This window comes from Carcharhinus amblyrhynchos, chromosome 11 (assembly GCF_965287045.1).
Source record: "Carcharhinus amblyrhynchos chromosome 11, sCarAmb.v2.hapA, whole genome shotgun sequence".
NCBI lineage: Eukaryota > Metazoa > Chordata > Chondrichthyes > Carcharhiniformes > Carcharhinidae > Carcharhinus > Carcharhinus amblyrhynchos.
The window spans coordinates 40676692-40704665 of record NC_137334.1 but is presented as its reverse complement, the minus strand read 5'-3'; the positions used below and the strand labels follow the sequence as shown (position 1 = coordinate 40704665).

Here is a 27974-nt window from a genome sequence, read left to right as displayed (position 1 = left end):
GCATGGAGCGTTTTCCCTGTTTTCCACCCAGAAAATGAGCACAACAAAAAGTACTTTTTCCACTTTTGTGTCAGTCCCTTTGAACACAAACTGTAAATGGTACAACCAATTTCCTTTCTCATTGCTCCATGTATAATTCTGAGAACAGTCATCAACTGGCAGGCATCACAATTCGAGGTATCAAAAAGATGAGAAAAGAAAGGCAGTCTAAGGCAAATGATTTTAATAAGGGAAGATTGCAGATTGACATGGAGGAGAAAATTCACAAGGTCTGGCAAACCATCTACCCACACTCCTCATCCATTGCAATTATGTTTTAAATCAACTGATACTTTATCCCCTAAAAAACTGATTGATTTTTCTACTAACCTCATTTATTTCTTCTCTCATGGTACAGTAATGCAAATTTGTCTCCAGTTTTTCTCCATGATTGTCTGCCTTTGCACTCCACTCAATGCTCTGGTTCTCTAGCACTTCAAGTTTCTGCTGAAGAGAGTCCACTGAAGCTTCAATTAATTTCTACCCAAAGGAAAATTATCAGAGATTAAACCAGCTAGTGAATTCAGTAGCTTGTGTCAATGGAAAGATTTGTGTACAATCCAAATTTAACTTACGGACTGCTGTGTAATGGAGATGATATCCATTGCCAATGCGAGGGACAATTTATATAAATGGCGCATATGTATCTGCTTTTCTTTATGGTGATTAAGTTGTATCTTTGCTTGACTACTACTGTCTGATGTTCTTAACAGTTCTGGATATTCCAACTCTCCGGTCTTCTTCATCTCTTCAAGCTGAATCAAAATCCATCAAATTACAATTGATAACATGAATTAATATAACAGCAACTTTTATTTATATGGGGCTTTTAACATAACAGAACATAACAAGCACTTCAATGGTGCATTATAAAATAAAATACAATACTAAGACACACAGGGAGATACCAGGGTAAGTGACCAAATATTTGGTCAAAGAAGCGGATTCGAAGGCTGTAGAAGACGACAGAGATAAAGAGCAGAAAGGCCATGGAGGGATTTGAAAACAAGGATGAGAAGTTAAAAATTGAGGCATTTATCTGAGAACCATTTAGGTTAGTGAGCACAGTGTGGATGAATGCACGTGATACAAATTGGAGTATGGGCAGTTGAGGTTTGGATAACATCGAGTTTATAGAGGGTAGAATGAAAGAGGCTAGCTAGGAGAAACAATGGTATTAATACTTTGGAAATATAGACAATCTAATATAGAATTAAATCTTTAAATGTAGTCAAGTTATGGACAATATTTTAAATTCTGACAATTAATGCACTGTTCTTGAAATTATAATTTTCAAAATGCTCTGATTTTTAGTATTTCACAAATCTCTTTCCAAGTGCTACCTAATGCATTTATATTGCTTAAATATGAGTAACACCTCAACTCTAATCAATTATTTTCTTAGAATTTTCATGTTTCCAGGCCAGTTATGTGAATTCAGTACCTCATTTAAAGTTGTTTTAATGCTTCAAAAACATTCAGAAACATTAACAATCAACTTACCTTGTTCTGCCAGCAGCAGAGGGCCATGTACATCTATTTGTATGCTCTTTATGATTTTAATATCCTTTCTATAATGGGGCACTCACAGTCATCCAACTCAGATTTAACCATAATCTTGTACACATTTATCATAACCTGTTATGGTTTATGCCCCTGTTTATAACGCCTAATAAAACTACTGGTCCTGTTTATGTCATATTTTCAGTAAATTTTACATTTACATGCTTAGTTATCTCCGTCTGTTCACACCCTTCGCTGTCTTTCCTATGTATGTCCATATTCCATCCATTTTCTTTCCTCCAAAATACATTTCCTTCCACTTCTCCATTTTTTTTCCTCAGACAAGTTATTCTATTAATTTGTCTGTGGATGAAATCTTACCAGTTTAGTCATGGGCCCAATGGCAGGATCCATCTTTGGTTTTAAAACCCAATTCATATGATCATAAATCACAAGAAATAGGAGCAGGGTTAGGCCATTTGGCACATCGGCCAGCTCCACCATTTGATAATATCACGGATGATCTGATTCTGTTATTCTGACCCCTTCCTCCACCTACCCCATTGTAATGATGAGGTGGAATCAGTCTATCAGAATTGATAAAATACCATATAGATCGTTCAGGATGGCACATCAGGTCGACAGAGTGGCACTGTGTTGAGCATTGCTGCCTCACAGCACCAGGGTCCTGGGTTCAATTATGGCTTCGGGTCACTGTATGTGTGGAGTTCGCACATTCTCCCTGTGTCTGAGGGGGTTTCCTCCAGGTACTCCGGTTTCCTCCCACAGTCCAAAGATTCGCAGGTTAGGTGGATTGGCCATGGTAAATTGCTCCCTGGCATCAGGGGGATTAGCAGGGCAAATACAGGGATAAGGCCTAGGTGGGACTGTTGTCAGTACAGGCTTAATGGGCCAAATTTCCTCCTCCTACACTTTAAGGATTCTGTGATTTTGGTTTGTTTTGGTCAGGATCCATAATATTGAGTGATCCTCCAGAGCTGTACGGGAATGAAGATCTTATTCAACCTGCTTTAAAACTGGTGCTGATGATGCACAATCACTTGAACGTTTCTGCATAACTGTGACAGCTGGTTTCCGTAAGGCCTTGGAACGTAATACCCTGATATGCTATGCCAGCTGTCATAAGTAAGATCATGCAGGAATGGTTGTCTGGATTGCATTCCAGAGACAACTTTGCAAAGCTCTTCTAGGCTCAGCAGGGCAAATGATCAGCACTGACATGAGTGCAGCATCACGGTCGTAGCTCACTGGCACTTATATATATTGCTGATCCATAGCATCACTTAGTCCTGCACAATTGGCAATAAGCATGGCTTAATGTAATAAGATGTCCCAAGGCACTACTCAAACAATCTTTGACATTGAGACACATTAGGGGATATTCGGGCAGATGACCAAAATCTTAACCAAGAGGGAGGTATTAACGAGCATCTTAATGTGGAGAGAGAAGTTGATAGACAGAAAGGTGCAGGGAGGAAATTCCAGAACTTCAGCCTTGGGTATTGAAAGCACAATTAAAAACTGCAGATGCTACTGGAGGAGAACAAAGATTTTACTGTGTTATAGGAATGTGGGAGGGGTGAGGCCAAAGATACATTTGAAAACATTTGTTGAATGATTAAGGCATCACCAGAATGGATGTCAATGGGAATCAACATATACAGGAATGATTAGTCAATGGAACCTCATAGAATCTACAGTGCAGAAGGAGGCCATCTGGCCCATCAAGACTGCACTGACAACAATGCCACCCTGACCCCATCCCCTTGGCTCCACATATTTACCCTCCTAATCCCCTAACACTAAGCGGCAATTTAGCGTCGCCAAGCAACCTAACCCATGCATCTTTGAAGTGTGAAAGGAAACTGGAGCGCTCAGAGGAGAACATGCAAACTCTGCAAGTCCCTGGCCCTGTGAGGCAGCAGTGCTAACCACTGTGCCACCATGCTGCCCACAAACTTGGTGCAAATTAGGATGTAGGCAGCAGAGCTTTGGATGGATTCAAGTTTATGGAGGACGGAAAATAGAAAGATGGCTGGGATATTGTTGTAATTGTCTGTGGGGGACTATAACAATGTACCCTTGGAGAGAAATGGGATCAGTGACAACAACTTATGAATTTCCGTGTTCTACCATGCATATGTGAACTCCTGAAACTGCTCTCAGATTCAGAGGAGTGATGACAATGAATGCGAACAGTTTCATCATCATTACAACTGCAAAATTCAATCATGACATTCTGGAGGTTAATAAAAGTAGCAATATCTTTCTGTACAATCAATGACATATGATGGGGATGGCAGCAATTCCACCATACGTTCGCTGTTTTTGCTGCTGCAAGTCACTACTGAAATGTAAGTTGTTGGATGCAAGGGAACATAGAGCCTACTGTAATAGGACAAGTATAATGGTCTCACTCCTGCCATGTTTCCTGAAGTCCTTGCACCACAAACTTTCAGGATATTTGTACCCTTCACTGTCATTGGCTATGTGGTGCAGGAGTTTGATTGTTTGGTTTGTCTGCTTGGACTACTTAAACAGTCCACTTCAATCATTCAATCTGAGTTGCAGTTAAATATGTACCTTTGGAACAGCCTTCCCTGCTTTACAATCTTATCTGTATTTCCCATTGTTAACTTTAAAAAATTTTACAAGAACTTAACAAATAGTTCTAAATATCTTCTATGACTCATTATTCTTTTTCTAAAAGGTGGGGGACAATCATTAGAGAAACAGGATGAAAGATCAATTCCTCCATTTTCCATGCAGCAAAGGTCCCACCATTGTGTGCCTTTCTTTTTTACAATAATCTACGTTTTGATACCATCCTCAAGCAGAAAAGTGTATCGTCAACTGATGGAATATTATCATTTTGTAGCATGGTTGTGCTAATCGATAAGAAAAGAGACCCCCAGTAGTGGTGATATGTAGAAGTCAGGTTTGAAATGTGACAATGTTAATTTAGAAGCAAAGTTGGGAGGTGAAGATTACTGAAATGGAATAATCAACTTCTAAAAATTATAATCTCGAACAGAATTAGAGATGGGACGAAATAAAAATTATGTACACATGATCAAAGCCACTGTAAAATATTTACATTTAAGTGCATACCTCTTGCATGATCTTATGAAATTTAACTGTCATAAGAAAAACTGTTTCATACTCCTTTGCTTTATTCTTTACTTGCTGATGAAGATTCAGTAACTCAGTGATTTTTTCATTTCTCTCCTTTAGGAAAACACCCTTCAGTGTCAAAAGCTCAGCTATTTTCACTCTGTATTCCACCTCAGCAGTTAACTGCTATAGTAAAAAGAAAATCACCAAATCAACATTGTGGAATTAGTAATTCATGGTAGCATACAGTAAAAGTTAAGTCATCACATTCCAGCCCACAACTGGATGGTAATTTCATGGTAAATTATGTTCAGATCACAATTTATCATAGGTGCATTGCATACATCCAACTTGCATCAAGATGCAGGCAGCAACATCGAATCAATTTTACTGCCATATTTATTCAAACTAAACTGAAAAATTACAGACAACAATTTTATTACAAACCCAAAAATACCAATACACATTTAGCATGCAAATGTTTCTGTCTGCTCTGTTAAATGTCTGGAATAATCTCTATAATAGATCACAAGATATTTACAGAAGAGAAGGACAATTTCACTTTAATTCTCACTTTGACCACTCTATCATGGAATTCATTCTATGAATTATTCACACTGTGCCCTATGAAAATCCTTCGAATGTCTGGCATAAATTTGTTTTTGAATAGGGCAAAAGTATGAAGGTCAGAGGTTTAAGTTCCTCTCCATACATTTGAGCACATAATCTAGGCTGATGCTTCCTTGCAGAATTGAAGGTGTGCCACGCTGTTGGATGTGCCATCTGTCAGCTAAAATGTTAAATCATGAGCCTTCTTCTCCCTTTGGGTGTCTGCAAAAAATTCCTTCTCCTTTTCTGAAGAGGAACAGGGGGGTGTGCTATAGGGGTGGCATTCTCCAGGTGACCTAATCAATATTTATCCACTTATCCCTCAGCCAATATCACTCAAACAGGTTATCTGATAATTCATTTAATTGAAGTTTCTAGTGTCTTTCCTCATATTTCTGTCTCTTACACGAAGGATGAGAATTACTTTCTGTAGCACTTTCCCCACGTAATGTTCTCTATACCTCTCTTCCTGTGCTTTGCTATTGTAACCATATGTGAATCTAGACACTAGTTAGGTCTCCAACTGCAGGAAAATAACACCCAAACTTAACTTCATTGTGTCCTGATCAAATCCAGCAATTTGGAGAGGAACCCTAAATGAATTTTCCCTCCCAGCCTAAGGCACTGAAGTCAATTGTACCATATATATATGTTCAATTACTCTGGCTTAAACTGACGGATGAACCCAGTCCTGGTTTGCATTGGGTGCATTTTTTTTTGAAAGGCCATCAGGCTTGTTGTACTTTTTAGTCTCCCAGTCATTAGAAAGGTAGCACTCCTTACCTGTAAATGTGGCTTTGCTTTATTGAATTTGTCTTGCAGCTCCATAATAGTTTCAAGATTGCATCCCAAGTCAATTCTGAATGGTGGAATAAGGTCATCTTCCAACGTCTTCAAACAATGAATTGTCTGAACAAAAGAACTCTGAAGTGGCCTTTCATTTTAGATTACATTTAAATTTTCAAATTTACTGACAATTGAACCATATTTCATTGCTGTAAATCCCTACCAAAAAGTTCAAAGTTATATAGTTAAAAATTCAAATAAATCTCTACGTTTTTAGAGCTAAGTCGAAAAGAAACAGAAATAAAAAGGGAGAGACATTCAACTGGTCAAGCCTGTTTCTTCAAAGACCATAAATTAATTTACAATTTACTTTATTAACATACAATTGGAGGACTGAGGGCCTAAAGTTACATATTTTCAAGAGCAAAAATGATTATTAGTATGGGACCCAGAATTTGGAATGCCATGTACAATGTTGCATAAATTCTGCCAATGGCAGGTTGCTTTTGCTCTTCAACATCTTACAGTCCTGAATCGTAGCTTCGTTTTTTTTTTGCTGCAATTGTATACAGCAAAGGTGAAGCCACACCTGGAGTATTCTGAGCAGCTTTGGTGTCCTCATCTGAGGAAGGGTGTCCTTGCTATAGAGGGAGTACAGCAAAGGTTTACCAGGCTGATTCCTGGGATGGCAAGTCTGTCACATGAGGAGAGATTAAGTTGGTTAGGATTATATTCATTGGAGTTTAGAAGAGTGAGAGGGGATCTCATAGAAACTTGTAAAATTCTAACAGGATCAGACAGGGTGGATTCAGACGGAATGTTGCCGATGGTGGGGGGAGTCCAGAACTAGGGCTTGTAGTTAGAAGTTAAGGGGTAAACCTTTTAGAACTGAGGTGAGGAGAAATTTCTTCACACTGAGGGTGATGAATGTGTGGAATTCACTACCATCGAATGTAGTTGAGACCAAAACATTGTCTGATTTTAGGAAGAAATTAAATATAGCTCTTTGAGGCTAAAAGGATCAAGGGACATTGGAGGAAGGGGGGAATCAGGATATTTAATTTGATGATCAACCATGATCAAAATGAATGGTGGAGCAGGCTTGAAGGGCTGAATGGCCTACTCCTGCTTCTAGTTTCTATGTTTCTACGTTTCTTAGGTTGGACCTCATTTTCAGATATAATTGTTGTCGCTTCCAGTTTGTTCTTCTAAACTCTTCATTGAACCAAGGTTGGTGATGAAGGAATGAACAGTATACTGGGCTGTGAGGTTACAGGTTGTGGCGGAACACAATTCTGCTGTTGCCCAGTGTGTCATGAATGTTTGGTTTTGAGCTGCTGATCTGTTCTTAATGTGGTCTATTTAGGACTGTAGTACTGCCAGACAACAAATAGAGTGCACTCATTGTAAAGACAGGACTTAGTCTCCATGAAGACTGGGCAATGATCACTCCTATCAATACCGTCAGGGACAGATATAGCTGTAACAGGTAGATTGATTAGGGTAGGACAGATAAATAATTTGATAACAACATGGTTTAAAAAGGCTGATTCAGAGTAACAAAAGAGAATCTAACCATCTCCCTTTGACTTTCAACAACATTACCACCTCTGAATATCACCATCAATTTCCTGAAGGGTTAACATTGATCAAAAACTGAGTTGGTTCAGCTGTATGAACACTGTGGTTACATAGGTGTAACCTGCAGTGAGGGGTTTACGTCCCGCCTCATCAAAGCATGCCCACCATATGCATCTCACAAGTTAGGAGTGTGATGGAATATTCCATACTTGTTTGAATAACACTCAAGAAACTCTACACCAACCATGATAAAGCAGCCCACTTTATCAGCATGCCATCAACCATCTCAAATATACACATCTTCCATCAGCAATGCACAATGTCAGCTATGTGCAACAGCTAGAAGATGCATTGCAGTAACTCATCAAGGCTTTATGAGCAGCAAATTCCAAACTTGTGAATTCTATCCTTTGGAAGGATAAGGGCAGCAGATGCAAGGGAACACCACTATCTGCAATTTTTCCTCCAAGTCATGCAGAATCCTGACATGGAAATACATCAGCATTCCTTCACTGTTATTGGGCCAAAATCCTGGAACTCGCTATCTAGCAATGCTGTAGGTATACCCACACCACATTGACTGCAGCAGTCCAAGTTCATGACTCATCATCACCTTTCCAGAGACAATTAGGGATGGGCAATATACGTTGGCCTTACCAGTGACACTCACTTTCTATCAATGAGTAAGAAAATACAATAATGTTAAAGTCATACAATGGGCCCGATTTTATTATCAAGTTGTGCCCGTTTTCGGGCATGAAAACTTGGTCAAGTTGGATGTGAAGTGAGTAGCGTGATCCGTGTCCATCTCCACATCAGTTCCCCCTTTATCAAGGCCAGAAAATGGCTGCGATCAGGACCGTGCCTGACAGCCATTTCAATGCATTTTGCATGCATTTAAACTGACTTAATGGGTTGCACGCCCAACCTTACCAGCATTTCCCCCTTTACCATTGCATTCGCCCATCCAGATCTGGCGCAAAATAGACATGCTTCACAAAAATCCAACTCAGAGTTAGGTGCTGAGTGTCTGACAGCTCTGTGTTTGAGATTGGGGTTTTTTTGCGGGGGGGGGGGGGGTTTGTGGTGGTCCGACGGTACTCTGCTCGAGATCGGTGACGGGGGAAAGGGGAGTCCACTGTGCCCGAGATCAGTGGGTGAGGGAGGAAGCGGCCTGCAATTGGTCTGGGTGGTGGAGGGGGATAAGCGGGTCAGGAATGTTGGGGGATGGGGCAATGTCTGAACGAGCCAGGGAGAGGCGTTATCTGGCCCCGGAGGGATATGGCAGGGGATCCACATTCTATCAATTTTTTCTGACATGTGCAGTTGGAGGTGCCAATTGGAGCTGCAGGATTTAGCCCACAGGCTTCGCGATTCAGAATTGCTGACAACCTTTCAGGCAGAGTGCATATGGGCGTGCCTGAGAACAGGTCTAAAAGTCAGATCTGATACACTCCCAGTTTTGAGTCCGCCCAGCATTTAGAATCAAAATAGTAAAATAGGGACCAATATTTTCAGCCATAGCCAGGGGTGATTCTGCCAAAAAAAATTCTAAGTAAATTCTAGAGTAATGCACGTTGCTTTTTTCAGTGGAGGTTCAGAGAAGAACCTGCCACAATCTGTGTACTGCAGAAGCCTCCAGCGTGAATATCATTAGATTTCAGGGGGCAGGGCCCATTCACTCTGGAGGGACTGAAATCAGCAGGCCTCTGTGCATGCGCGGTGGCCCCAAACTGCCAGCCTGTGGTTTGCTGGCCAGCGCGACTGTGGGCCAGCCTCACAACCCCCATAATGCTGCACCCCCAACACCCCATGGCTCAATCGTGGCCCCCTGTCCATTCGTGGGCCAGCCCTAATCTGCCGTTCCAGCCTGTCCAATCACCAGCAACCCCCAGCAGTGACGATCCCCACACACCCCCCCACTCCGCAGAGAGACCACCCCCCACCCCCCCAGCTGATCACCCCCACCCAGCCCACCCCGATCACTGATCTCTCTCCTACCCTGACCTGATCCCAATATAGAGAGGCAACGGGGTCCCACTCCACCCCCATCAATTGCCCCCTAGGCCCTTCCCCCCAGCAGACCCTGCCCCCTTGGCACTGCCACATGCCTGGTGGGTAGTGCCAAGGTGTCCCCTGGCCATGGGCACTTTTCCACGGGCAGTGCCAGGGGCACAGGCCAGCACTGCCATTGTTCCAATATCCAGTGAGCAGCATCCCCTGGGGGCCCTGATGGCCTCCCTTCACTCCAACGGCACCCATTGAATACTGTTTGAATATTAGCCCTGCCTCCCAGCCCAGTTCTAGTGCCATGCAGATGCCACCAGAAATCCAGGCCTGTGAGACTCAAATGCGACACGAACGCTCACAGGAGTCCCACAAATCTGCCAATGCGTGATTCTCCCAGCCCACTGCACTAAAAGATTGGCACAGTAGGATGGGAGAATCGCCCCCCCCAGCATTAATTTTCAGAAATTAATAAACAATCTGGCGACAAATCAGTTGAAGAAACCTGGGACTAATTTTTATCCAAGTAGTATTACATGTGGTGTAAGTGCATCTGCAGTGCTGTTAAAGAGGAAGTTCCAACAATCGTGAAGGAATGGTGATATAGTTCCAAGTCAGGGTGGTGTGTGGCTTGGAGGGTAACTTGCAGCTGATGTTGCCATGTAATATCCTTCTAAGTAGTAGAGGTTGCAGGTTTGGAAGATGCTGGTGAAGGAGGTTTGGTGAGCTGCTGAAGTGCTTTTTGTAGATGGAACACACTGTTGTCACTGTGTGCCAGTGATGGAGGGGGTGAATACTTCCTCCACCATGATTGGTGTGTCCACCTTGATTAGTGTGCTAATCAAGTGGGCTGCTTTGTCCTGGATGGTGTCAAGCTTCTTGAGTGTTTGTGGAGCTGTACTCATCTGGCCAAATATACAGTATTTCATCACACTCCTGATGACTTATCGATGGTGAATAGGCTTTGGGAAGTTAGGACGTGAATTACTCTCCAATGATTTCCTAATCTTTGACCTGCTCTTGTAGTCACAGTATTTATATGATGAGTCCTGTTCAGTTTCTGGTCAATGGTAACATTCTTGATGTTGATAGTGGGGGTTTCAATGATAGTAATGCCATTGAATGTCAAGGGAGATGGTTCAATTTTCCCAATTCCAATTAGTTCTGGAGCACAAATGTTCAGTACAATTGCTGGAAATTTGTCAGGACCCATAGCCTTTGCAGTATCCACTGTCTTTAGCCGTTCCAACATGTTGACATTTCATCTTTAGGTATTCCTGGTGCTGCTCGTGCCATGTCCTCCTGCACTCTTCATTGAACCAGGATTGATCCCTGGTTTGATCATAATGTTGAGAGTTAGGTTACAGATTGTGGTTGAATACAGTCCTGCTAATGCTGATAGTTCACAATGCCTCATGGATGTGCAGTTTTGAGTTGTTAGATCTGTTCAAGTCTATCCCATTTAAGCACATTGAGAATTCCCTCCATCATATGTGGCACAATCAGTGTAAGATGGGACTTTGTTTTGACACTGTGCACTGGTCATTCTTGTTGATACAGCCATGGGCAGATGCATATGCAACAGGTCAAATAGGTTTTTTTGTTCTAATTGATTCCCTCATTTCCTGCTGCAGACGCAGTCTATAAGATACGTCCTTTGTAACTTGGCCAGTTGGTGCTACTGAGCCACTCTTGATGATGGACATGAGCTCCCCAAGCAGAGTACACCATGTGCCCTTTTCACCCTCAGTGCTTAGTTAGAGGGGCATAGTTTGATCTTGGGGGGGATGGGTAAGAGCTTTGAATTTATCTTTTTAAAGGATCTCTCACCCAGACCAGGATACACTTCACCTGTGAGAGGCCATGAACCACTAATCCTTGAAAGACTGGTCTGATTCAATGAAAACTGCAGAGACTGGGTGATGCCTATCCCCACAATGGAACCAGCCAGGTTGGAAGTGTAAGGCAGAGGCTCATGATCCTCACTTATCTCGTTCATGTGAAGATTTGGGTAAGAGGGTGGACTGTCTCCCAACATTGCAAAAATGCAGCCCTCATTGTTTGTGAATGACCCAATGTTTCATGAAGTTACAATGTTTCAATTACCATTTGTTCAGTTATTTCTTACCTTTTTAAGTTGCTCTTTGAATTTTTTCCACTGTTTCTTGACTGATTGAATTTGGTTTAACTGTAGTTGATAACTTGTCCACTGATCTGTGAGAGCCATTTTTTTCTTGTTCAGCTGATCAATCTTATTTTCAACCACATCTACTGACTTTTTCAAGTTCAGATTCAAGCTTTCAATTCTCTGAAAAAAGAAATGCAATTTCAGCAAAAAGCTATTTCATTCAGGTAAATATTTCACAACAATGTTTTCTCAATTAATGCCTCAGTTTGTACTCGCATGATCAATAAAGACTGTATTGTATTTCAAGCAGCTAATGTATACCTGCTTCGCTATAAACATTAGAAAAACAGAATAAATTAATTTACACTGTTATCGGACAACAAATTTTATGAAATTGGGCACACGAAATGGAAGCAAACTAAAGTTATCCTCAGAGCCCTCCAGTAAAATCACAAAGTAACAGACACTGATCAGTAGGCAAGAGCATGCTTTTAGAATGCAAATGAGGGCTAGCACAGAAGGGAAATTGGACAGGATGGCACCTACAGGAACTAAATTGAAGAACACATCCCCACCCCATCAAAATCAGCACTTCTAAACCAGTCAAACAACCCATGGAGACACCTAAAATTAACACAGTTAAGGAAGCGTCCCTGGCCCCTCAAAACTCTTGAGATCAATAACACACCTATGGTTCAAACCCCAGAGATTCTAGACCATTGATAACCAAACAGACAAAAACGATTCACACACACTTAAAACAATTGCTCCAACACTCGAAAACATCAAAACAGGATGGCTGAAGTTAAATACTGTAAATAAAAGGATTAGCATTTGAAATGCAAAGTTCTGGTATAACTATAGTCCCTTGTGGGGGAGTCTTTAGAACACTTTTGGGACAGTCCGAACGTATGTCCTGACTGTGCTTCTCCGTCGTAAAAAGAAACTAAAGCTGTGCCGTTATTGAACTTCACCCCGAGTCCGTAGTGGTCGCTTCGCCCACTCGCGCTAACAACACTAATTTTTAAAAATGGGATCAGAATGTTAGCAATGAGCAGAAATTCAAATTGTAAGTTCAAGTCTTCCTGACCTCAGCAACTGCAACTGGATCAGACCAAGACCAAACATTGTTGATAGGGTTTTCAAATGATAGATTCAAAGTTTGAACTGACAAGGTTTGTCCTCATCGCTCAGCTAAAGAGAGCCATTGTCTCATTTCATTCTTAATCAGTAATATCCTTTCTCAGATCCCTTAAAGACTTGAAGGCCCTTTTCTATTAAGTTTCCAGCAGCTTGCTGTGGACTCATCATTCGGTATGTCTGTGGGCCAGGGAGCATAATGAATCTCTTCCCTGTCCCTTTTACAGTAGGAAATTGAGTCTCCCACTAGCTTTAGATAGAAACATCATATGACCATCACTGGCCAACCTGGAAAATAACACTGGGGCTTATAACCAGCGAAAATTTGATTTTCAAATACCAACGTGAGGCAAATCAAAAATCAGATTTTTGTGTCCTGATATTCATTAAAAAGTTAAAAATGGCATTCTATTTCCTCCCAAAAACCAACCACATTGACAGCCTGGTCAGCTACCAAGGGGGTAAACTAGTGGCAGGTCACTACAGCTGGGGACCTGTTTTCTATGACATTTTAATGAGTTTTTGCATGGCACTAAAATTTCACTTTCTTTGACGTTGTAGTATTTAATGCACACCCACACACACACACCATCAGACCTGCATCTGTGCATTCACAAAGCAAATCAAACAATTAACCATGTAAAACTACCTCATGAAGTATCATTTGGCTATTTCAAGCCAAAGATCAAGAAGAATAAATATCATTCCACAGTAGCATTAAGGAAATAAGAATACAAACAAATGCATGACACAATTAATTGTCACTCAGTCCCTATCTAGATTATTGATTCTTCTGAAGGAATTAAATAACTACAAATTATTTTCCAAGAAGATTCCAATGAAAATCAAATAAATTCTCCAGTATTTCATTCTGAAATTCCAGCTAATATTCAACTGAACCAGCTGTCTGCACAGACAACTTTACCAAAGCCTCAGCTGGAGCCTTGAAAACTGTTTAAAGACAGCTTGTTCCTAATGATGCAGGCCGCATGCAAACTTCATGCTACCAACTAACAAGCTTAGGACTTGCTACTGCTGACATTGTTGAATGGCTGCATGTATCAGCAAGGTGCCCAAGCTTGAAAAGTAGTTTGTGCTATTTAAAGCTATCCTGAACCTCTTTCAAGGGGAAGTACATATTAGCTGCAGTAGGTTCTGAAAGTGGCTGGGAAAGAGTGTCTGACAAAAGGTACAACAGGGCAGAAAGCGTAATCCAAGGTTCTCAGACATGAGACTGAACACCTTGATGTGGGAATGGGCAGGAGTAGAGATGTCGTCTATATATGGGAGGCCATGAGGTCCTTCAGGAAAAGTCTGAGAAGGCACTACGTGCAGCTAGCTATTAAATCATTGCAAGCATTGCAGCCCTGCAAACCTGTGTGAAGAGCTATAAAATTTTTAATGATGCTGCGAGTGGTCAAAGTCAGTAAGTTCTTTTCCAATTGCCTTACAACTCAAATACTTACTTATCACTCACCAACCAAGAATCTCTATCAATCCTAACACATTCATAGCTTCGCATCACCCTCATATAGACTTAGCATTGCCTCCAATCTCACACCCATAAGGACATAAGAAGTAGGAGCAGGAGTAGGCCAGCTAGCCCTTCGAGCCTGCCCCACCATTCAATAAGATCATGGCTGATCTGAAGTGGCTCAGTTCCACTTTCCCGCTTTCTCCCCATAACCCTTAATTCCCTTGTCTACCAAAAACCTATCTACCCGTGTCTTAAATATATTTAGCGAGGTAGCCTCCACCACATCAACGGGCAGAGAATTCCAGAGATTCACCACCCTTTGAGTGAAGAACTTCCTCCTCAACTCCGTTCTAAACTGCACCCCCTCCCCCCCCCACCCCCCCCCCCCCCCCGCCTTATCTTGAGGCTGTGCCCTCTAGTCCTGCTGTCCTTTCTAAGCGGGAAGAATCTCTCTACCTCAAGCCTATCCATCCCTTTCATTATCTTATATGTCTCGATAAGATCCCCCCTCATCCTTCTAAACTCCAATGAGTACAGACCCAGTCTATTTAGTCTCTCTTCACCCAGATCTCAGTGTTTACTCATGTTGCCAGCTGTTCAACCATGATAGGATATTACTCAACCAGATTGCACCAGAATCATTGGTACACTTTATTTCAGAGCAAGGTGATACATACCTAGAGCCAGCATAGGAACAGACATGGATGCATGTCCTTACTTCATAGAAGAGACAGCCTGCTCCATCATTCAAGCAGTCATGACAAGTTATAGCCAGAGTTGGGGCTGAAGCTATCAAAGAAAATGGTTTGCTCATACCTAATCCTCTGTCTCAAATCCTACTTACCCCTTATCCCACAATCATTTCTGATTTACATGTTGCACATAGTCTAAAAGCATGCACCGCCTTCTTTCCCAAACGCCTCTCAAGGCAATACTTACACTTGTGACTTTCTTCCTTCTGATACTAGAACTGCCACCTGGTCATGGATTGGCAGAACAGAAAGAAATGAAGAGTAACAAGACAGTGTTGAAGAAGAAACACCATAGCTTATGCTCATACTCACAACCAATAGCTCAGAACATATATGAGGAGGGAAAGTCAGAGATGAGATCAGGAATATCATTGGATATTTTTCTGGACAGAGGAAAGTTTGTAGTTGTGTTCCCAAGGAGTTGGTGCCGGGACTCTTGCTTTCCCTGATATATATTAATGATCTAGATTTTGATTTGAAGGGTTCAACTTTAAAGTCTGCGGATGATGCGAGTTTTGAAAGTATTGTAAACTGTGAAGAGGACAGTATAGATTTTCAACTAGACACAGACAAGTTGATTGAATGGGCAGACAGATGAAGTCCAATGAGGAGAAGTGTGAAGGGACGTATTTTAGTAGGAAAAACATGGAGAGGCAACCTAAAATATGGGTATAATTCTTAAAGGGACGCAGGAGCAGAAGTACTTGGGTGTATGTATATGTGTATAGATCATTAGAGGTGACAGGACAGATGTAGAGAGCACTTACTATACAGTATTATAGCATGTAGTATTCTGGGCTTTATTAATAGGGGCATGGAATACAAGAGCAAAGAGATTACGCTGAATTTTTACAAGACATTAGTTAGCCTTCAACTGGAATATTGTGTACAATTCTGGGCACCACACTATTGGAAGGATGTGAATTCATTAACCAGAGTGCAGAAAAGGTTTATAACAATGATTCCAGGGATGAGAAACTTCAGCTATGAGGATGGACTGAAGAAGTTGGGCTCTTCTTCTTGGAGAGAAGGAGGCTAAGAGGACAATTGATAGAAATATTCAAAATCATGAGGGGCTGAACAGAATAAGAGTAAGAGAGACTGTTCCCACTCGTAGATGGATCAAGAACAAGTGGGTATAGATTTAAAGTGATTTGCAAAAGAAGCAAATACAATGTGAGAAAAAACTTTTTCACACAGCGAGTGGTTCACCTCTGAAATGCTCTGCCTAGAAGTGTGGTGAAGGCAAATTCAATCAAGGCATTCAAGAGGGCATTAGACAGTTACTGGAATAGAAACAACGTGCAGGGATATGGGGAAAAGGTAGGGGAATGGTGCTAAGCCATGATGTTTGTTTGGTGAGCCAGTGCAGGTACAAAGGGCTAAATGGCCTCCTTCTGCACTGTAACATTTCTGTGAATTAGTGAGATACTGGTAATAAGTAACCTACAACCAGAACAGTTGACCAACCAGCGATCCCATAACAAAGAATGATTAAATGACTCCGCAATTCCCCTACCCTCCTTAATTGGTTGGGGAAGCTCAGAAGCTGACTCTTAAATGGTCGCTGTAGTATAATAGATAATGTTAGACGAAGTCCCACAAAGGGTTAACTGTAATAATCCATGATATCATAGAAGGGAGTGACATACACTCACGTGATCTGAATCTCTGGGAGAAAGCAAAACGGAAAGAAGCTTTTTTTTCATAACTGGAAATACATTACAATAAAGTGAGAATGTTTGCAGCTGGCAGTCTTTGAGAGTTAATGAAACTATTCAAACCTAAACACAATAGATCCCAAAGTAACAGATACAGTTGAATTCGTCAGACATAAAAATGGAAATTCAAGAGATGTGCAGCAAGAGAAGCAATTAATGGTGGCAGCCCAGACTAGATGTTGCTGGTGTGGAGGAGTAAGATACGGGCATGGGAATTGTCCCACCAAAGGTGCATAATGCCACTGGTGCAAAAAGATGGGGCATTTTAAGCAGTTTCTTGTAGTAGAAGAAAATGGGCAGAACACTCAAAATGAAAATGTTTTAAAAGGAAATAGAGTCCATGACGCTGAAGATTCACAAGACACTCCTTGGGAGAGAGAGAGAGAAATTGAAGAGTTCAGCAGGAATTTCCTGTAGAAGACACTTTAAATTAGACACTGAAGCAGCTGTTTCAGTTCTTTCAGATGCTGAACCATGGTTAAACAAGAGAGTTCTTCAACTATCCTACAGAAGGCTACACAAATCAGGATGACAAAACTGAAAGTTCTGGGAGAATTAACAGCAACTTTGAAGCACAGAGAGAGAGTCCTGTATGTAATTCTGGATCAAAATTGTTCACATTTAAGTAGAAAAGCATTTATGGAATTGAACCTCATCTGCAAAATAGAAGAAATAAAGATTGAAGAAGGTTAATCAGGAGACTTTAGAGCAGAACGTCCAATGTTATTTTAAAAGATTTGGAGAGCTAAAACCAGAGTAATGTGTAACACTAGGCCTAGAAGGGAAACCAATACATTTTACATCCAGAAAGATTCTATTTCTTTTACTTTCAAAGGTAAAGAAAAAAATCTTGCACCAAGGGAATATAGGGTTCAGTGATGGGAGCGGAAAATATCACAGATGGGGGAGATACTAAGTGGGTTTTCTGCATCCATATTTACTGAGGAAACAGGCATGGAGTCTATGGAAATTGGGCAAACAGGTAGGGAGGTCATGGAACCTTTACAGATTAAAGAGGAGGTGGTGCTGGCTATCTTGAGGCAAATCAGAGTGGATAAATCCCCAGGACCAGACAGGGTACTCCCACGGACCTTGAGGGAGGCTAGTGTTAAACTTGCAGGGGCCCTGGCAGACATATTTAAAATGTCAATATTCACGGGGGAGCTGCCGGATGATTGGAGGATGGCTCATGTTGTTCAGTTGTTTAAAAAAGGTTCCAAAGGAAATCCAGGAAATTACAGGCCAGTAAGTTTGACGTCAGTGGTTGGCAAATTATTGGAAGGTGTGATAAGGGATAGGATCTACAAATATTTGGATAGACAGGGACTTATTAGGGAGAGTCAACATGGCTTTGTGTTTGGTAGGTCATGTTTGACCAATCTATTAAGAGTTTTTCAAGGAGGTCACCAGGAAAGTGGATGAGGGGAAGGCAGTGAATGTTGTCTACCTGGTTTTCAGCAAGGCCTTTGACAAGGTCCCTCATGGGAGATTAGTTAGGAAGGTTCAGTTGCTAGGTATAGATGGGAAAGTTGTAAATTGGATTAGACACTGGCTCAATGGAAGAAGCCAGAGGGTGGTTGTGGAGGATTGCTTCTCTGAGTGGAGGCCTGTGACTAGTGGAATGCCGCAGGAATTGGTGTTGGGTCCACTGTTGTTTGTCATTTACATCAATGATCTGGATGATAATGTGGTAAATTGGATCAGCAAATTTGCTGATGATACAAAGACTGGAGGTGTAGTGGACACAGAGGAAGGTTTTCAAAGCTTGCAGAGGGACTTGAACCAACTAGAAAAATGGACTGAAAAATGGCAAATGGAATTTAACGCAGACAAGTCTGAGGTATTGCACTTTGGAAGGACAAACCAAAGTAGAACGTACAGGCTAAATGGTAGGACTCTGGAGAGTGCAGTTGAACAGAGGGATCTGGGAATACAGGTACAGAATTCACTAAAAGTGACGTCACAAGTGGATAGGGTCATAAGGAGTGCTTTTGGTACATTGGTCTTTATAAATCGGAATATCGAGTATAAAAGTTGGAATGTTATGGTAAGGTTATATAAGGCATTGGTGAGGCCGAATTTAGAGTATTGTTTACACTTTTGGTCACCTAGTTACAGGAAGGATGTAAATAAGGTTGAAAGAGTGCAGAGAAGGTTCACAAGGATGTTGCCGGGACTTGAGAAGCTGAGTTACAGAGAGATTGAATAGATTAGGACTTTATTCCCTGGAGCGTAGAAGAATGAGGGGAGATTTGATAGAGGTGTATAAGATTTTGATGGGTATAGATAGAGTGAATGCAAGCAGGCTTTTTCCACTGAGGCTAGGGGAGAAAAAAAACCAGACGGCATGGGTCAAGGGTGAAAGGAGAGAAGTTTAAAGGGAATATTAGCAGGGGCTTCTTCACGCAGAGAGTGGTGGGAGTATGGAATGAGCTGCCGGATAAAGTGGTAAATGCGGGGTCACTTTTAACATTTAAGAAAAACTTGAACGGGTTCATGGATGAAAGGGGTGTGGAGGGATATGGTTCAACTGCACATCAGTGGGACTAGGCAAAAAATGGTTCGGCACAGACAAGAAGGGCCAAAAGGCCTATTTCTGAGCTGTAATTTTCTATGGTTCTAAGTAATTCAAAGTTGCACGACAATATGAAAGCATGCTGTGACTGTTCTCTCCCCCCGTCAGTGACATGTTTCCAGATATTCAATGTCAGAAAAATTACAATAAATTATAATATAGCTATCTAGCCCATACACCAGAATCATCCCATGTCAAAAAATCTATCGATGGTGGCATGCCATTAGAATGGCTTAAAGCACATCGGGTCTCAGAAAGCCTGTGCCTAATGAGTAGCACTCCAAGGGGAGCTCATGTGAGTGCAACTTTCATGTGGCAGAGTGTCATGCCTAGGTGCTGATGGCTTAGTGCCAGGGTGGTGCCAGCTGAATGGCAGGAGAGTGTCAGGATGTGCAGCTGGGTGAACCTGTTTACTCACTATGCCCTGGGGTGGCCTTTAAAAATTGCAGATCTTCGAATGTCTGCATTGATGGTGGGTTTGGCGAATCGGAGGCCTCCTGTCGGCGATATTGTTGTCAGTGGTTTCAACAATACTTTTCCTGCCCAACATCAGCCTTTACCAAAATCGGAGAAAATCCCGACAAAGTCCCACAAAAGGTTAACTGGAATAATCTGTGATGTCACAGAAGGAAGCGACATACATTCATATGATCTGAAGAAGTGGGAAAAAGCAGTGTGGGAAAGAAACTAGTGAAAGTGTTTCCATAACTGTAAATATGTTACAGTAAAGTTAGAGTGTGTTCAATTGGCAGCCTTCAGGAGTTATTGATACTCCAACCCACAAGTCCCGATATTTGTGCATTTGACTTCCCAGCCCAAAACTGGCCTACCAAAAAACTAAGGTGATCAGATTCCACTCTCAGTTGCTAAGCTGCAATACCAGTTTCTGTGTAGTGCAAGCTCACCCTATGTTGTTTTAAAACTTTCCGTTGCCTTTATTAGAATGAAGCTGAGAAGTAATAATGTGTAATGCCTCACATTGAGGTACTTTTCCAGTTTCTATACATGTTACGCTGCCATGCAAAACACTTTGAGGATTCCATCACCACCATTCTGAATAAATAAATACTGTAGTAAGATGAATAGACAATGACAATGTATGAGCTTTGCAAAGATACCAAACAGAGTCAAGTACTGACGTCTGATACTCTGCACTTTAAATACCTTATTAATAATGAACCTGGCATCCTTGTTCTGTCAAATGAGCTGATACTGTTCGTAACACAGTGAAGTAAAACAAAGATTAATTCTTTGCCAGTAATTCCTGAGGAGGCTATGTCAAATAAATTAGTCAGAGTTTATTTCAAACATCAAAGGGAACAAATGTTATAATAATTATAATTGGCTTACTAATATGGATGGATAAAAAGATACACTTAATCGTGTTCTCAGATTTCATTCAGACGGAATCATGTCAGTAAAACTTCACTGAAAATATCAAATACAAAGTTAAATTTCAGTAGTTTTATAGTCCTAAATATTAAATTCACATCTGTGTCTTGAAATGCTTGCATTTGGTATACAGTTTCAGCTAATGTGACACAATTTCTATACGAGAATAGAAGCAAGTTGAAACTGATGATGTAGGGAATGTGAATTAAAAGCAACAAAAGAGGTTGGAAACTACAACTGAGAAACTATGCATGGTATTTACTGGAAGCAATAAGGTCATACCTACCAACTGGAGAACTATCAAGAGTTCTGTGTCACCTCTTTCACGGAAGGCCAACAATGTGTTACACAGACATTTACTTGGGCGGTATTAGGCTTTCCCCAGGTTCAAAGACCTCAGGGATTTTGTCTGGGGAGGAGAGTTGGAGGGGGGAGGGGGAGGGGGGGTGGTGGTGGTGAGAGGAGGTGCAAAGTTGAAGTCTGCCAGCCAATCAGAGGTTAGCAACTCTATTAAGGGAGGTGGTAGCTGCGACTGATATGACACCAGCTGAAGCCCATTATTGTCGCTAGATCCCTGGCCACAACTGAGTGATGGTGGGAGGGCGTTTGCAGAGCGCAGGTGGCAACAAGAGTAGGGAACCGCTTTCAGTCACACCAGCCCCCTTCCTGATGATTGGTCCCCTGATCTGGCACTGAGTGTTTTTAAATGAGAGAACCTCCCTAACCGTCTCATGCTAACTTCAGGTGGTTCTGCCAGGTTATGCTAATAATAACTCGGAAAGTGTTAGAAGGAATAAAAACACTTGTAATTTCAACATAACTATTTTAAACTCCCAGATGGAGCCCCGCATGGGACACTCCCCACATTCCAGACTGCCCACTTCCAAACCAATTAACCTCCCGGAGTATTCCCAAATGCTCTCCTCATTCCTGTTCAACATTGGCCTCCCCCAACCCAAAGCACCCACCTCAAAATCTGACCCACCTAACAGGACCATGCACCCACCAATGTCCGACCCCTTCCCTCCACAACTCCCCCGACTACTGACTCCTTCACTCCTCCGATGCCTGACCCCTCCAGCCCAAACTGACTCCTGCATTGGACACTCCTCCATCCCTACTCAACTCCCCCTCTCCCAACTCCACCTTCCTGCCTGCCTGATCTGCTGCTTCTAACTCAACCCTGCCACTCCCGAACCCTTCCGACATTCCTGACCTAGCCCCCAACCCAATTGACCCTCCACCTGACCCAACCCAATCACACCCCTGCCCCCACCCCTCCCAACCAGTTTTTTTTTGGACACTTAACTGCTCATTGGCCTATCAATTTTACTGGACCCTTTAAACCTACCAATGCAGTATAAAAGGAATTGTGGCCTCCCTGAGTTTCCCAGAGCTAGACTGTGCTAGGGCCTACCAGGACTCTTTCGCTGCAGGCTGCAAGCAGCTCAAGCCAGTGGAGGTTTCAATGAAGTTTCCCAGAGCAGGCAAGAGTGCTTTGAACTCTTGTAATTCCATGACTTTCCAATGCTAGGTGGGAATTATAACTCAATAAATTTGGTTCTGTGACATTAAAATTACATTAACGTATCCATTGACATAGGTGATAAAAAACTAATCTGGAACGTCATTTGGGAAATCTGATTTGAGAATGTATAGAATTTTTAGATATTTCCTTTGGAGTGTGCTATGTATGACTACAGTTTGCCTGTTAATTCACTGTACTTACCCTGAATTTAGAGTTTAAAATGGATAGGGTAAATTGCTTTATCTTTCTAAATCTGTACATGTCTGTAAAAGTATAGCTATGGTGAAGGAATAGTGAATATTCAAATAATTTTCATGTGTTTGTATTAAGCTCTTTCCAATCTTCTTTTCTGGTGGAATGTGGTTCATTTTTCTTGATTAATAAATATTTGATTCTTTGTGTTAGATGTTCATCAGCAGACTCCTGAGAGTTTCAGTAACTTTCCTCTGCAGTTTCAAAACAAAGATTAGGATCTACCAAACCATGTTCCCCTCTGGGATTGGACTTGTCCAGTCTTAACATCAGCTGGGATCATAACAGTTAGTGAAGGACAAAAACCCGAGAAATCCACACTTCCAACATGAATTGAAGAATTTGCGTTAAAATGGTTTAATTGTAGCAAAAGTCTTACCATATTTACTGCACTTTTGAAGTTAAACCCCAGATCTTGGAGTGAAAGGAAGCTCATAAGTACCAATTGCCATTTGGAATCAACAAGCTCCAACACTGATCTTACATTTTCTTCATTGTCCTTCATAGATTGAGGCTGGTAACAATCTTCCAAGCTTTGCATTAATGCTTCAACCTAATTCATGACAAACATGATGCAGATTAGTTTCAAAACCATCCATATTGCATAATTTAACTTTTAAATACTGTTTAGTTTGATAAGCAACAAAAATATTTAATGTTGCTAAAAAATTATAAACTAAAGAATTAATAATGACTAATTAATAATGACTGGTATGACTACCAAACTATGTTGAAAAAGATCATAAAGGTTTAATTTACAAAAACAAACTAGTTGGAACATCAGGACACAGAAATGAGTCCCAGAAACACAGGTATAGTGCTAGATGCCACAGTGTTCGGAGTGTATAGGAGGAGAGAAGCTATGCTTGTGCTGGGTAGCCAGAAGGCCTCAAGGACCAGCAGAAGAGAATGTGAGCTAGTAGCCAAAGAGGTCAACTCCTCGCATCTGGATCCAGACATCTGACAGCGGTCACACAACTGTGATACCATCAAGCACTACTCCACTGATCCTTCATATTTCTCAATTTATCACACTGTCATCATTCACCCATCAACATTCCATGACTCTCAAGACTTAAGCCTAGCACTGAGATATTCTACCTCACTTCTGAACGCATTTTAATAATGCCAGTTCCGCATTGAGCTCTTATTGCTTTCACCCATTTGCCCACAACAGAACAAGAAAGTATTTGTTAGTTTAAGATCATAATCAACAAATGCATTTTGAGTTCCACATGGCATAACTGAACAAAACGTGCTTCAGCAAGATAATTTGTCTTGAAGAATCACCTCTTCAGCTTGTTTCAGAAAAGTTGTGTAAGATTGCAAATGTTCGATCCGTGCATTCAGGTCCCGACACAACATTTTCCATTCTCCAATCAAGATGGTAAACCTTTCAGAAAGTGATTTTACTTCTGGGACGTCAAACATTTCTGCCTGTTTGATGATGTCTGTAATGCGTTCTAATTCATTCTCTACTTCCTGAAACACATATAATAACATTGCAGTTAAAATACTTAAAAGAGATCTGCAATGTTCTAAAGCAAGGACTGAAAACAGGAAATGCTGGACACATTCAGCAGATCTGGCAGTATATGTAGAGAGAAACAGAGTTACGGGGCTTGATTTTCTGACCATGCTTATCCCAAGACCAGAAAATCCCCCCCCGCAAGGTCAATGGACCTTTGCGTGGTCCTGTCCCACCCGTTACAATTCCCATTGCGGGCAGGACAGGAAAATTGCACCCATCATTTCAGGGTGATTATCTTTGATCAGAACTGGAGGAAGTTACAGATGTAACAGGTTTAAAACAAGAGGCAGGGAAAGGAAGGAGGGGAGGATAGAAGAAAAGGGAAGGATTGTGATAGGATGAAAGACAGGAAAAATTAAATTGCAAAAGGGATGATGGCGAAAAGCAAATAGGAAAAGCTAATGGGACAACAAACAAAGGTGTGTCAAGAGGAGGTATAAACGACAACAACAGAATCAATACCAACATCTGCCATTCAAAAACAAAACCATAAAACACTAACTAAAATGGGGACAGAGATTATGATCTGAAATTTTTGAATCAGTGTTGAATTCAGAAGGCATTAAAATGCCTATCTGAAAGTTGAGATGCTGTTCCTTGAGCTCACACTTGGCTTCATTAGAACACTGAAGGAGGCCAAGGTCATAGAGGTCAGATTGGGAGTGTAACAAAAGAATAAAATGACTGGAAGCTCAGGATCACACTTGTGAACTGAAAGGAGCTGCTGGTAATGTTTCTAATTTCCCATTCCGTCTTCTGGAAACATCCTTTGTTTCTTCACTTGTTTCATCACCACATGTTTTTCAGTTTGCACCATCATCCCTTTCATTATTTAATCACTCCTATTTCACCCCATAACAAATCCTCCATTTTGTTCTTTGTTTCCTTCACCCCTTTCCCTGACTCTTGCTTAAAACCTGTTGGATCTTTCATTGTTTTCCTGATTTAATAAAAAAAATTGAACTGAAATATTGGGCAGAATTTAATTCTACCCCGTCTTAGAACCAGGTCGTGCGGTGGAGAAGACATACAATGGAGCAAGGTGCGAGATGGAGAACCTGTCACATTACCAATTCTCCCAGTCAAGTCTGAGATGGAAAGGGTCAGGAAAATATACCGCATCTGGAGGCCAATTGAGACACTTAGGTTATCATGTAAAGATCACTGCAGCACCTCATTCTGCCTCCTGATGTTCTTGACATCAAACCCTCAAAGGCCTCCATGTCTGGCCCCAGTGATTCTGCTCCACTAACCTCCACATCAGGATTCCAGTAACAATCTTCATTCTCAGGTCACTACAGTACTGGCAGAGGCCACTGCTGTAAGTACTGGTGATCTGATAGCTTTTGATTAGTTGGAAGCTTTCAGAAGCAGAACATTCTCTTCAGGAGAAAGTTTGGTGGAAATTTCCCCTCAGTGCAGCCAGAACCCTGACAGAAGTCAGCAGACTGCCTGACTGGGATTTAATCTTGATGGGATTCTCAGAAATGGCCCCAATGGGATTGCCATTGGCTCTCCAGTCAGTGAACAGACCCACTAAGATGACCATTAAATTCCACCCATTAACCCTGTTTCTATTCCTACAGACACTGACAAACATGCTAAGTCTTACCAACATTGTCTATTTTAAGATATTCAGAGCCACAGTATTTCTCTTCTCTGTACTAAGGATATAAAGCCTAAGCATCCTTCAAGAAGCTTCCTCACATCTTAATTTATTTGACTGCTGAACTTTTATTGACTTTCAATATTAACTCATTTTCTCTTTCCACACACGCTGTCTGTCCCGCCAAGTGTTTCTAGTATTTTCTGTTTTCATTTCCAACTTCCACCATCCACAGTATTTTGTTTCTGTTTTGTGGTGGTCTTACTTTCTCAGTATATTTTTTCACTATTACACATTGCCTTATATACATCTTTTATAGGCATCGTCACACATTTGTTCCTGATTATGTGATTGCTGCAGGTTCCTAATTCAGTTAGCTAAAAATGCTTCTCTGCAACTGAAAAGAAAATCTGGTGTATTGTTAAAAATGCAACATAACCAAAGAAAGCAATTCAGTTCACAATGCTGTTTGGATTTATTTTAAATCTATTCTTGATTGTGAAAAAAGAAATAGCTCAAGGAGTAGCTTTAGTATAAACCCCCAACTTTCATCCTTCCAATTTGGAATCAAGAGCTTTCAGAGCATTGTTCCTTCATTAGGTGAGTGAATGGGCAGCACTGCAAAAGCTCATGATTCCAAGTAACCCGTTGAACTTTAACCTGGTGTTGTGAGACTTCTTACACTTTCTGAATGTAAGAGGGGTTTAGAATAATTTGGGACTAAAAGATTAACAAATCAGAGTAGATTAATTTAGAGTGAAGTCACAAAGAGCCTGGACTATATCTTACAAAAGTACTATTTGCATAGAGACACATATAACCACTGGAAAAGAATTTAGACACACGTTTCTGAATATTCTGTATTAAAAGCAGATTCCTTGGTCAATGGCACAATGCTCTAAGGCATAAGAACATAAGAAATAGGAGCAGGAGTAGGCCATCTAGCCCTTCGAGCCTGCCCCGCCATTCAATAAGATCATGGCTGATCTGTCGTGGCTCAGTTCCACATTCCCGCCCTCTCCCCATAACCCTTAATCCCCTTGCCTATCAAAAACCTATCAACGCGCGTCTTAAAAATATTGAGCGAGGCAGCCTCCACCACTTCAACGGCAGAGAATTCCAGAGATTCACCACCCTTTGAGTGAAGAAGTTCCTCCTCAACTCCGTTCTAAAACGCACCCCCCCTTTATCCTGAGGCTGTGCCCTCTAGTTCTACGGTCCTTTCTGAGCAGGAAGAGCCTCTCCACCTCTATCCTATCCCTCCCATTCAACATCTTATACGTCTCAATGAGATCTCCCCATATTCTTCTAAACTCTAACGAGTACAAGCCTAGTTTATTCAGCCTCTCCTCATAGTTCAACCCCCTCAACTCCGGGATCAGCCTAGTAAACCTCCTCTGCACTCCCTCCAAGGCCAAAATATCCTTGTGTAAGTGCGGCGACCAAAACTGCACACAGTACTCCAGCTGCGGCCTCACCAATGCCCTATACAGATGCAGCAAGACCTCCCTACTTTTATATTCAATCCCCCTCGCTATGAAGGCCAGCATCCCATTCGCCTTCCTGACCACCTGCTGCACCTGCAGGCTGGGTTTTTGCGACTCATGCACAAGGACCCCGAGGTCCCTCTGCACCGTCGCATGCTGCAGTTTTTCGCCATGTAAGTAATAGTCCTTCCTACCATTATTCCTACCAAAGTGGACAACCTCACATTTGCCAACATTAAATTCCATTTGCCAGTTCCTGGCCCATTCGCCCAGCCTATCTCGATCCTTCTGCAGACTCTCCACACCCTCCGCGCAATTTGCCGTTCCACCAATCTTGGTGTCATCAGCAAATTTCGACACCATACACTCGGTTCCCTCCTCCAGATCATCAATATAAATGGTGAATAGCTGAGGCCCCAGCACCGACCCCTGGGGCACTCCACTAGTCACCAACCGCCAATCCGAATAGCAGCCATTGACCCCCACTCTCTGCCTCCTATTTGACAGCCAATCCTCTATCCACGCTAACACCCTACCCCAAACTCCATGCCCCCTGACCTTCTGCAATAACCTCTTGTGAGGCACATTGTCAAACGCCTTCTGAAAATCAAGAAAGACCACATCCACCGGCTCTCCTCTATCCACCGCCCTAGACACATCCTCATAGAACTCCAATAAATTCGTCAGACGTGACTTCCCTTTAACGAAACCGTGCTGCGTCTGCT

The 27974-nt window shown here is 41.7% G+C and overlaps 1 protein-coding gene across 1 annotated transcript in view; it reads right to left on the bottom strand.

The window, feature by feature from the left end:
* ccdc141 (coiled-coil domain containing 141) overlaps window positions 1-27974 on the bottom strand; it is a 160121-nt gene that overhangs the window by 51202 nt on the left and 80945 nt on the right. Inside the window, exons 11-17 of the mRNA XM_080198905.1 lie at window positions 23916-24107; window positions 23005-23178; window positions 11789-11968; window positions 6070-6195; window positions 4675-4863; window positions 615-794; window positions 370-519 (exon numbers count right to left, since the gene is read on the bottom strand). Coding sequence (XP_080055031.1) covers window positions 370-519; window positions 615-794; window positions 4675-4863; window positions 6070-6195; window positions 11789-11968; window positions 23005-23178; window positions 23916-24107 — 1191 coding nt within the window. The remainder of the gene's footprint in view (window positions 1-369; window positions 520-614; window positions 795-4674; window positions 4864-6069; window positions 6196-11788; window positions 11969-23004; window positions 23179-23915; window positions 24108-27974) is intronic.